At 47.2% G+C, this 12398-nt stretch overlaps 1 protein-coding gene across 1 annotated transcript in view; it reads left to right on the forward strand.

Annotated features, from left to right (window-relative positions):
* Window positions 1–12398, forward strand: part of LOC120066224 (zinc finger protein 423-like) — a 139684-nt gene that overhangs the window by 17923 nt on the left and 109363 nt on the right. Inside the window, exon 2 of the mRNA XM_039017435.1 lies at window positions 5272–5334. Coding sequence (XP_038873363.1) covers window positions 5272–5334 — 63 coding nt within the window. The remainder of the gene's footprint in view (window positions 1–5271; window positions 5335–12398) is intronic.

Consider the following 12398-nt stretch of genomic DNA (forward strand, 5'->3'; position numbering starts at 1 on the left):
GTGTCTAGCACAAGCCCTGTGTTCTACAGTGTACTAACAGAAGGTCTAGCCCAGCATTTCCCAAACTCTGTCCTCAGACCCCAAGGGGTGCACGTTTTTGGTTTTTGCCCTAGCACTACACAGCCGATTCAACTAACCAACTAGTCATCAAGCTTTGATCATTTGAATCAGATGTGTAGTGGTAGGGTAAAAACCAAAACATGCACCCCTTGGGGTCCGAGGACAGAGTTTGGGAAACACTGGGCTAGGACATGGCTGCAGACTCAGGCTGTCTTTACTGCCTGTACCTGAGCAGTCTCTTTGTCAATGCAAGGCCCTCCGTGGGGTAGACCGGAGCACAGTTGTTTGTGTGTGTTTGGGGTTGAATGAAGAGGCTGAGTGAGGTAGGCTCTTTGTCTGATCGGGGGTCTGGGTGTGTGCTCCGAGGTCCCCCGCACCTTGTTTGCGTTCTGTGGATAAATAAAAGGTCTTGTTTAGAAAGGACGCGTTTGGAAAGGACGCGTTTGGAAAGGGCTCGTTTGGAAAGGGCGCGTTTGGAAAGGGCTCGTTTGGAAAGGGCGTGTTTAGAAAGGGCGCGTTTGGAAAGGGCTCGTTTGGAACGGGCTCGTTTGGAAAGGGCTCGTTTGGAAAGGGCTCGTTTGGAAAGGGCTCGTTTGGAAAGGGCGCGTTTGGAAAGGGCGCGTTTGGAAAGGGCGCGTTTGGAAAGGGCGCGTTTGGAACACAGCGCTGTTCTCCCATCCCCCTTATGGGCACAAGGGCTTTTTGTCGGGTAAATTCACGCTCACTGTTTGTGAGGTCGTCCAGAGTGGTCTCGTTTGATCTCTACCCCCGTGCCATTCGCTGCTACGCTGATTGTTGTGTTTCCGACAGCATCGCTACCCCAGCTACATTCGCTGGTGTGTCAGGATGTTACAGCTTAACAGGGCCCAGAAATGCAAATAGCAGCACACGCACCGCCAGAGCAGCAATTAACAGAGGCATTTCAATAATATAGAAAGAAATTGTGTCAAGGATTGGGTAGGTGTGTGTGTGTGGAGCTTTGTTTTTTTCAATCTCTTAAATAATAGTTTAAAGAGGGAGGGAGTAGGAGAGGAGCCTGCCCCTGCAATGCTGCTAGACACAGTGTGCTCCCTCTGGGAGCTAGGAGTTGTTAACCCTTCTCTACCTGGCTCAAATACTCTGGTTAACATGTATTTAGTTAACCCTTCTCTATCTGGCTCAGATACTCTGGTTAACATGCAGGTATTTAGTTAACCCTTCTCTATCTGGCTCAGATACTCTGGTTAACATGCAGGTATTTAGTTAACCCTTCTCTACCTTGCTCAGATACTCTGGTTAACATGCAGGTATTTAGTTAACCCTTCTCTACCTGGCTCAGATACTCTGGTTAACATGCAGGTATTTGGTTAACCCTTCTCTATCTGGCTCAGATACTCTGGTTAACATGTATTTAGTTAACCCTTCTCTACCTGGCTCAGATACTCTGGTTAACATGTATTTAGTTAACCCTTCTCTACCTGGCTCAGATACTCTGGTTAACATGTATTTAGTTAACCCTTCTCTACCTGGCTCAGATACTCTGGTTAACATGTATTTAGTTAACCCTTCTCTATCTGGCTCAGATACTCTGGTTAACATGTATTTAGTTAACCCTTCTCTATCTGGCTCAGATACTCTGGTTAACATGTATTTAGTTAACCCTTCTCTACCTGGCTCAGATACTCTGGTTAACATGTATTTAGTTAACCCTTCTCTACCTGGCTCAGATACTCTGGTTAACATGCAGGGATTTAGTTAACCCTTCTCTACCTGGCTCAGATACTCTGGTTAACATGCAGGTATTTAGTTAACCCTTCTCTATCTGGCTCAGATACTTTGGTTAACATGTATTTAGTTAACCCTTCTCTATCTGGCTCAGATACTCTGGTTAACATGCAGGTATTTAGTTAACCCTTCTCTATCTGGCTCAGATACTTTGGTTAACATGTATTTAGTTAACCCTTCTCTATCTGGCTCAGATACTCTCAGTTTCATACTGACAGGTGTTAAGAGATGGTAGGGGACTGTTATATTGGTCAGGGAGGAACACCAATACTGAGTACACCCAGTCTGTAACTTAGGTTCTAATTTGCGGAAATAGTCCCAGTTGGTGAAAGAGGGGCTGAACCACACCTCAGTGGTGTGTGGACTGGGAGGGGAGGAGGGCAAACGGGGATCCCATTCTGGTTGTTGAGTTCTAGGTATCGGTTTCCCATTTCTCTCACAGCCCCGGTGTGTGTTTTGGCAAAGGCTGGTCAGTGTAAGTAGGAAACAGAGGGTATCCAAGGTAACTTACTGAAACATGTTGGATTCATTAGACCCCCCGTTCCTCTCACAGGGCTGTTTTACTGTGGGTTAATGATGACGTCACAGAGCTTCTGAGGGAATTTAAAAACAGGGGAGGGACCTACTGTATATAAAGTAGTACTCTGCATATACTTCCCCTACCTTACATTCTCTCTCTGCTACATACTCCCACTCTCTCTGCCTCTGTTTAGCAGTCTCCCCCTCCACTACTCTCCCACTCTCTCTACCTCCCGCTGGCTTCAGGGTTCACATGAACAGTGCTCTGTACACATGGGACGCAGGCAGGGGGAGGACATCTGGAAATAAATAAATATATCCTCTCTGCTAATGAAGACGAGCAATTCCCCACGGTCACGCTTTTATTAGAATGGTGTTTTTATCTCTTTCTAATGATCGTTATCTTTATCTCCCCCTTCTCTTTTTCTTAATTTCTCTCTGTCTGTTTCTCTTGCTTTGTTTGGCTGCCTGGTGATCGTGGTGTGAGGTCTGTCTCTATCCTCCGCTGGCTGTTTTCAGAGTATGTTTCTGGTCATGTGGGCTAGGTCTCGCCCGCAGGACCAATCTCTCCGGGAAACATCTGTATCCCGTCCTGTGTCCACATCTCAAGGGCCAAGCCCCAAACCCCGGTCCGTCAGCACTGGCATTCCCCTCCTTTTCCCCGTCCCTTACCTTGCCTCTCCATAGCAACAAGACGGTGTATGGTTCAGTGTGTAGTGTGAGCATCTGCATTGCCTCTGAACTCTATCCCAATGATTGCCTTCTTCATTCTTAAATGTAGTGGAACGGAATCTATGGAATCTAAATAAAGGTTAGAAAACATAATCTAGCAACATTTGGAGATAAATCATTCCAGGAAAGCCCAGACCAATCAATAGGTGTCTGTAATCTCCCCCATCTCTAAATTAGTTTTTTAAAGCCGGTAATGATCCTGTCTGCTTCCATCAGAGATGGACGGTTTTTCTGCATTACACCCAGTGCACTATAGCTCTGTGTGGGAGGCTGGGGCCTGGTAGTGTCCCGAGCTTCACTTGTTTTAGCTGGGGAGCTGTGTGTACAGTTGAGTGTGGATGGGGTTGCTGTGTGCTGTTGCCTGCAGGTAGCTGAGTGCAGTAGTACTGGGTAGTTGTGTTTGTAGAAAGAACCACCTCTACCCTGCTCTGCTCTCCTCTCTGCCTGACTACACTTTAATATTCCCCCTCTAATGAAGCGCTAAATGGAGGATGAGTAGAGCCCTGATTGGGTGTAATTTAGTGCTTTTCCTCCTCTGCTGTGAAAGCAGTGTCTTTTAGGAATGAACAGGTCCACTGCAGGCTAGACCTATTTAAATAAGATCAACTGACTGTAGACTTTGGCCGCCGTTTGTATTGGATCTAGCATGTGTTATGACACAGTGGGGTTTAGACTGTGTCCTCGTTCCTAAGAAAATGCCTCATTGGGCGTGACAAATTGTATTTTTTCCCCAAATAGTATAATTCCTGTATATGACAGTCCAAATAGTGCCTTGAATCCCTCCCGAGCACCTGGTGTATGAGCCATAGGCTGCAGACAACACCTGGAGTTCAGTAAATGTCCTCTAGGAGGATCTAAGAGCAGTCTGGGCCCGTACCTACTACAGTCCTAATGGGACCTTGGTCCAGATCCAGCCCACAGTTTCCCCCAAACACGCATGAAGAGTGATCTCTCCTCAGAAACACCCAGAGAGAGGTAACTCTGAGTCTTCTGTACTATGGGAATACTCTATGAATGGTGAAAAGGTACTACTGAGAGACACTGCTCAAGCTGAAGCGCTGCCATTTGGCAGCTCAGACACTCTCTCTCGACAGAGTCCTGGCTAGCTCAGGGAAGAGAAAGAGAAATAGAGAGGAATAGTGAGAGATGGAGAGAGATGTTATGGTGCAGGACCAGAGTTGACCCTAGTCTTCCAGGGGCTTGGGAGCCTGCTGGGTTTTAGCTCTAGGCCATCAGCAACAAGGCCAGTCCTCTTGGAGTCTGGCCGACACACTGGTCCCAGCTCTGGATGTCTGGATCGCACTCATGAAATGAACATGGGATGGTTGAAGAATGGAAAACAGGGTCTGTTGCCCTTGGCTTTGTTGGGGAATATGAAACACAGTGTTACTGGTCTGGTGAGGAGTCCACTCTGACCACCCTGCTGAGTTTTGCCTGGACAGACCAAGAGCATGATGGGAAAATGGACTGGCCACTGCATGGTCCAGTCTGCACACTCAGACCATTAAGAGGAGTGTTATTTCTGGAATGGGTCTGTTAGTATTATGGTGTGGAATAAGCTTTTTATTTTTCCTGAACTTTATTTAAATTTAGGTGGGGAATTCACACATTAACAAAAAAACTCAGTGTCTACGTACTAGCTCTGGGACTTTCTTACCACCTCCTCTCGCTAATAAAGAAAACAGTTTTGACAGTTTGTTTTCGTGGCTTCTACTAGACTGTTGTTGGCCCATACCCTGGGCCATGGGGTTGAGGGGAAGGAGGTGGGGGGGGTCCTCATTGTGTCCTGACTACTGCCATTTCCTGTTTGTGTGCCAGCGGTGCTTCCTTCCTCTGCAGTGCCCAGGAAAACCTTCATCACACCTTCCTGTTCTGATCTGGTTGCTGTTGTTACATATCTCACACCTCTGAAATTAGGACATCAAAACAAGGAGAACACATTCCCAGTCACTCAGGGTAGACAGACAGACAGACAGACAGACAGGGGACCTTTGATGTTTTCTCCCACCCAACCACCCAGCTAATGAATGATTGAACACTTGTTTTGAGATCTACCTTTTGTATTTTTAAGGCACTGTCATGTAGATTAAGATAAACCAAAAAAATGATGTAGTCCTACAGATTCTGTATGTATTTCTAAGCATCCCTCTCTTTTGTCTTTCTCTCCTTCTTCTCTCTCTCCCCCCCTCTCTCTAGCGGTAGAAGAAGGCGAGTCGTCGGAGTTTGCAAGGAACTGGGATTCATCGTCCGTCCAAACAGGTATCCGCTTTGTTATTCAGAAGTGTGCAGCCTGCCAGGCAGCTGTCAGATCTGCGACACAGATTAGATTCTATATGTCACATTCCAGGTCCACCGCCAGACTACCCACTGAATCAGAATCTTTAATATCAATTCCACATGGCCCAGAATGTTCTGCTCCGAGGGAGAGGGGGATGAGAGAGGGAGGGAGATATGGCGTGAGGGACAGAGAGCTTTTCACAGGACGCTGATGTCCAGGCCTGCATGTGAGAGCAGACAGGACTCTGGGGCTCCAGCAGTCTCACATCCTGTTTGAGGTTTTGTGGTAAAGTAGCTGCACTGAATCACCCTCCCTGTCCTCCCTCCCAGCCTGCTTTATCCAGCTATTCACATAGGGCCTATAGCACAGCAGTGGGATGGGTTCCTGATGGGGCCCAAATAGCGTCATGGTGAATGCAATCAAGATCATTTGTTAAGGATTCCATTTGATTAAAGCATGGCACCCACTTCAATGTTCTTTACATGCAGTGCAGACCCACAGTCACACCCATGGAGTCATTGGTATGGCTGTACCTGGAGATGATGCAGCAGCTAAATGGACCCATTTTTACAGAACACGGTATGAGGATGGTGACTGACTGATTATGGTGGCATGTTGGCCTCTAGTCTTTGAGTCAGCCCAACATTATGAAGAAGGAGAATATTTATTCTGTTATTTTACAGCAGAGAGAGATAAGAGAGCTGGATGTTCTTTATCTAAACGGTGCTCTCTCTCTCTCTGCCCTCTTTCTCTCCCTCCCTCACTCTGTCGGTTCTTCTGGGAGGGGGAATTGGAAAGTGAGGCCCCGAGGGTGTGATGAGGCAGGGGCTTCTGGTTGGGGGGGGGGGGGGGGGGGGGGTGCTGACTGAGGTCCTGGGTGGCTGGAAAGTGCTTTATGTGTGAGATACAGCAGGAAGGGGAGTCCCAGTGCTCTCACTAGCTCTGCTCTCTTCCTCCCTGCTGCTTCTCTTCACCTCTTCCCTACACACTCACAATCTCTCTCTATCATTCTCTCTCTTGTGTTTGTTTGTTTGCTCCTGTGTTCAGGCTCAGGGGGGCTGCCCGCCATTTCTTATTTAAAAATCTTAAAAACCTTCCTTCCCTTTATTCCCTGGGAGATGATGTCGACAAGGACACTGGCAGGCTTTTGCTGGTATTAAATTCAAATATTTTTCCTCCCTTCTCTGGAAAATGTGTGTTGAGTTTGGAAAGAGCAGCGGGGGGGGTGTTGAGGGACGTGCCCCCCCCACCCCCAAGGACCTCAGAGGGCCCCTTCGGTCTGTCCCACAGGAGGTGCCTGCCTACCCCCTCCTTTCCACATCCCACCCTCCACCCCAGCCTCCCTGAGACAGAAAAACAACACATCCATCCCTGGCCCAGAGGGGGAGAAACAGAAAAGAGAAAAGACAGAAAATGAGCCAGGTCTGACACTGTAGACCAAGAGAGGGAGAGGGTGGAAAGCATGGAGAAGACGAGTGAGACGGAGTGAGGGAGCGAGAGGGGGGGGGGGGGGGAGTTTTTGGAGAGTAGTACAGACGTTTGTCATTTCTGTGGAAGGAGGAGGAGGGGCAGTCTGTGGTGATGTTTTAATAAGTGCCACCAGAGCTGTGAAGTTCGGCCTTGTTTTGCTGGCTTCCTGTTGGAAAGACCCTCCTGCTTCACTGTCTGATAGAGAACACCAGGGTTAAGCACACAACACATGCTCAAATCAAATTGTATTTGTCGCATACTTCATAAACAACAGGTGTGGACTAACAATGAAATGCTTACAGGCCCTTCCCAACAATGCAGAGAGAAAAACATGCAGAAATAATAGAAAAGTAATAATAACAGGTAATAATAAATACACAATGAGTAGCTATATACACGCTATGCTACAGGCAGAATTTTCCGAGGTGATGGTTTCTCCATGACCTCTTACATACACAATCAATGCAGACACACACACTGCACCCTGTCCATGTGGACTGTGATTCATGGTGGAAAAAGTAGTCTCATATCCCTGAGCAAAGGGCCGATAAGGGGCTGTAATGGAGCTGAATTAGATTATTTCATTCATTTCCTCCCGTAGCCATTGGCTGGCCGTTGCATCAGCGACACCAATGAGAAGGGCTTTTTTCCCTCCCGGCCCTGCCATTACACTATTGGGCTGTGGGTGTTGTCTGTGACCTCACTACTGAACAGTATGGTGTTCTCGCTATAGGAGAACAGTATGGTGTTCTCGCTATAGGAGAACAGCATGGTGTTCTCGACATAGGAACAGAATGGTGTTCTCGCTATAGGAGAACAGTATGGTGTTCTCGCTATAGGAGAACAGCATGGTGTTCTCGACATAGGAACAGCATGGTGTTCTCGACATAGGAACAGAATGGTGTTCTCGCTATAGGAACAGAATGGTGTTCTCGCTATAGGAACAGAATGGTGTTCTCGCTATAGGAACAGAATGGTGTTCTCGCTATAGGAACAGAATGGTGTTCTCGCTATAGGAACAGAATGGTGTTCTCGCTATAGGAACAGAATGGTGTTCTCGCTATAGGAACAGAATGGTGTTCTCGCTATAGGAACAGAATGGTGTTCTCGACATAGGAACATAATGGTGTTCTCGACATAGGAACAGAATGGTGTTCTCGACATAAGAAAAGCATGGTGTTCTCGCTATAGGAACAGAATGGTGTTCTCGACATAGGAACAGAATGGTGTTCTCGACATAGGAACAGAATGGTGTTCTCGACATAGGAACAGAATGGTGTTCTCGACATAGGAACAGAATGGTGTTCTCGACATAGGAACAGAATGGTGTTCTCGACATAGGAACAGAATGGTGTTCTCGACATAGGAACAGAATGGTGTTCTCGACATAAGAACAGCATGGTGTTCTCGCTATAGGAACAGAATGGTGTTCTCGACATAGGAACAGAATGGTGTGAAGACAGTGCAGCAGACAGAGATGCTAAATGAGATGCTAAGCTAACACTACAGGCATCAAAGGCATAAGCATCACAACACATGCACCCATTTTTAGAAGAAGAAAGTTTCTAGAAAGACTATTGTTATTGAAAACATATCAGACCTCCAATCCAACAGTTAGGGATTCAATTAGTTTAAAAAAATCACGTGTACTGTAATTTGGATGATGTTTCCACGATAGTTTGAAGGTTTTGTGCGTTGTCTGTGTATTTGTTGGGTTATAGTGTGTGTGTGTTGTTTTGATTCCAGGATGTCCCTTTAACAGTGTGTGTTGGATCACTCCACTGTCTCTCTCTCTGCAAAGTGAGATGTCAGTCAGTCTCGTGGCTGTGCACGCTTTCAGTCCCCTCCGGGCTCCAACCTGAGTGTGCGCCAGCCGTCCGGGGGAAAGAATGTACTGGTTTTATTTTCCCCTTTGAAGGGAGGAGAGGAGGGAGGAGAAAGAGGAGGAGGAGAAGAAGATATTACAAGGGGCAGACTGAGACACAGGAAGATGGCCCTCCTTTCTGTCCTCGCTAACTAATGTATGGACATCTTGATGATGTAGACTAGATGACAGTTTGAAAAAGAGGACACGTGTCTCTCTCTCTCGTTCTCTCATTTGTCTCCCTCTTCCTTTTTTTTCTCTCTCTCCATCTCCCTATATAAACCTCTGGAGGTCCATAATATATTTTTTAATTTCCCCAAGGCAACGACAGGAAAACAGTTTTAATGTGCGAGGAGGAGGTGTGTGCTAGCGTGTGTGTGTGTGAAGCCACGGGCTGGAACAGGTGATGGCATTGGTAAGCAGCTGTCAGGCTGTTTGTGTGTGATTTAATTCGCTCCCTTCCATGACACTCCTTTTGGTTTTCATCAGCCTCTCTGGGTGGAGGGGCTGGTGTTGGGTGCTGCGCTCCCCTGCCTCTCTGGGTGGAGGGGCTGGTGTTGGGTGCTGCGCTCTCCTGCCTCCCTGCCTCTCTGGGTGGAGGGGCTGGTTTTGGGTGCTGCGCTCCCCTGCCTCTCTGGGTGGAGGGACTGGTGTTGGGTGCTGCGCTCCCCTGCCTCCCTGCCTCTCTGGGTGGAGGGGCTGGTGTTGGGTGCTGCGCTCCCCTGCCTCCCTGCCTCTCTGCCTCTCTGGGGGGGTGGGGGTTGGGGGAGAGACACACTGAGCCTGGTACACAGTGCTTCTTCTGGCTCCCTGGGGGGAGCCCTGTATTTTGAAAAAACAGTCGGCAGAGGACAGGGGAGCTGTGGAGAGAGGCCTGCTTTAAATAGGTCCCCCTGTTTACTGGGAGAAGGAGAGGGCTCCCCAGAGAGACGGGGGGTGATGCGGCTGCACCTGCTCAGCCTGTGTCTGTGTGTCACAGACCCCAGACCTTTTGTTAGTACCCATACTGGACGCACCTGACAGCGGACGTGAAGCCTAGAGGATCACAGATTCATACAACATTGTACAAATGGTAAATAACCTTTTCTCACACTGTAAACCCAGTGAACCTCCCATAGTGATTAGAGGTGGCTATTTTAAGGGCACAAGGTGTTACATTTTTTCCTGAACAGTAAGAGCCACATGCCTTGGTCATTCAGAATATTCCACACATGTTTTTTTCGCTCAATAAATAGTTTTGACCTTCTTTTTGAGACATTTACCAGGCATAGTGAATACAATGGTGCAGTTGAAGTCGGAAGTTTACATAGACTTCAGCCAAGAAGCCATAAATGTAGACCTCCACATGTCTGGTTCATCCTTGGGAGCAATTTCCAAAAGCCTGAAGGTAACATGTTCATCTGTCAAAATAATAGTACGCAAGTATAAACACCATGGGACCACGCAGCCGTCATACCGCTCAGGAAGGAGACTAGTTCTGTCTACTAAAGATGGACGTACTTTTGGTGCGAGAAGTGCAAATCAATCCCAGAACAACAGCAAAGGACCTTGTGAAGATGCAGGAGGAAACGGGTACAAAAGTATCTATATCCACAGTAAAACGTGTCCTATATCGACATAACCTGAGAGGCCGCTCAGCAAGGAAGAAGCCACTGCTCCAAAACCGCCATAAAAAAGCCAGACTATGGTTTGCAACTGCACATATGGACAAAGATCATACTTTTTGGAGAAATGTCCTCTGGTCTGATGGAACAAAAATATAACTGTTTGGCCATAATGACCATCATTATGTATGGTTGGAAAAAAGGGGAGGCTTGCAAGCCGAAGAACACCATCCCAACCGTGAAGCACGGGGGTGGCAGCATCATGTTGTGGGGGTGCTTTGCTGCAGGAGGGACTGGTGCACTTCACAAAATAGATGGCATCATGAGGGAGGAAAATTATGTGGATATATTGAAGCAACATCTCAAGACATCAGTCAGGAAGTTGAAGCTTGGTCGCAAATGGGTCTTCCAAATGGACATTGACCCCAAGCATACTTCCAAAGTTGTGGCAAAATGGCTTAAGGACAACAAAGTCAAGGTATTGAAGTGGCCATAACAAAGCTCTGACCTCAAGCCTATAGAACATTTGTGGGCAGAACTGAAAAAGAGTGTCCGAGCAAGGAGGCCTACAAACCTGACTCATCCAAAATTCATCCAACTTATTGTGGGAAGCTTGTGGAAGGCTACCCTAAACGTTTGACCCAAGTTAAACAATTTAAAATGCTACCAAATACTAATTGAGTGTAATGTAAACTTCTGACCCACTGGGAATGTGATGAAAGAAATAAAAGCAGAAATATATAATTCTCTCTACTATTATTCTGACATTTCACATTCTTAAAATAAAGTGGTGATCCTAACTGACCTAAGACAGGGAATTTTTACTAGGATTAAATGTCAGGAATTGTGAAAAACTGAGTTTAAATGTATTTGGCTAAGGTGTATGTAAACTTCCGACTTCAACTGTATGTACCTCACCAGGCCTGTTTTTCTTACTGTCTATGTGCTGTACCTGACTCATGTTCTCAGTAAAGTGGAGCATTCCTTCTGAATCCCCTCTCAAACATACTCCGCTAGAGCTATTTGCAGTCCATCCATGTTATACCTCACTTGGCTGCCGCCGGTTGGTTTGAATGTTTGTGTGCTGTGGAGAGTTGAAAGGCAGCCTTGTACTCTTGTTGCTTGTTATAAAAACACTGGTTTTGTGGAACTTGGAGCTCGTATTTTTCTTTCTCCCAGGCAGGCTGGATAGTGATGGCGGTGGAGTGGTGTACCGGGCCGTGTTTGGGCGACCCAGGGCCGGGTGTCCTGCAGATTTACGCCTCTCTGTCCCAAACAGGCCTCCGTCCAGGCTCACAGCACTGCTCCAACACCTAGTCTTGACTCTGTGCTCAAACCGCTCATACAGTTTATCTCTCTCTCACTCACTCACTCACTCACTCACTCACTCACTCACTCACTCACTCACTCACTCACTCACTCACTCACTCACTCACTCACTCACTCACTCACTCACTCTCTCTGAGGACTCCATTAAAGTGTCTGTATTCCGTTTGTGGTATGCCTGTATTCTCCCTCTGTGTACAGTACGATCAAGTCTCACTTCCGTTGCGTGCCCACTGTATGAGTAATAGGAAACTGCTCTGCCTCCAGAGGTCAGGACATTGGGACTGGAACTAGCCAGGGGGATCGTAACAAGCTTCACTTTAAATGTCAAAACTCAATAGGCACTTAATGTAGTTTTTGGTTCTGAGCATTTTGAGTGGAGGGGAGGGAGTATAGCTGAACATTCCCAGACATTTGACTAGTATTTCAGTTCAGCTGGTGTTTATTCCAAGTCAAATAATATTTGTTAAGCTGATTATAAGAGGTGAGAGTAGATCTCTTTACCTGCCCACAGATCCATCCCCCTCCGTGTACCTCTAAGATGGCGATCGCTGTACTCTGGTGGTGCAGTGAGGGAGGGAGGGAGAAAGAGAGACTCTCTGTCTTTGCTGTTGCCTTTGTCTTGTCATGTCTCCCCCGTCGCATGCCTGACGGTGTCCATTAAGCCCACATCGCCCAGCTCCTAATTATTTCCAAATCTCACGTTGGAGCTTTGCACCGTTAAAACAGGAGGAAAAAAACATATCAACCTAACGAGCGGTAATTAGCGGGTCCCAGCAAG

The sequence above is a fragment of the Salvelinus namaycush genome, chromosome 21 (genome assembly GCF_016432855.1).
Source record: "Salvelinus namaycush isolate Seneca chromosome 21, SaNama_1.0, whole genome shotgun sequence".
NCBI lineage: Eukaryota > Metazoa > Chordata > Actinopteri > Salmoniformes > Salmonidae > Salvelinus > Salvelinus namaycush.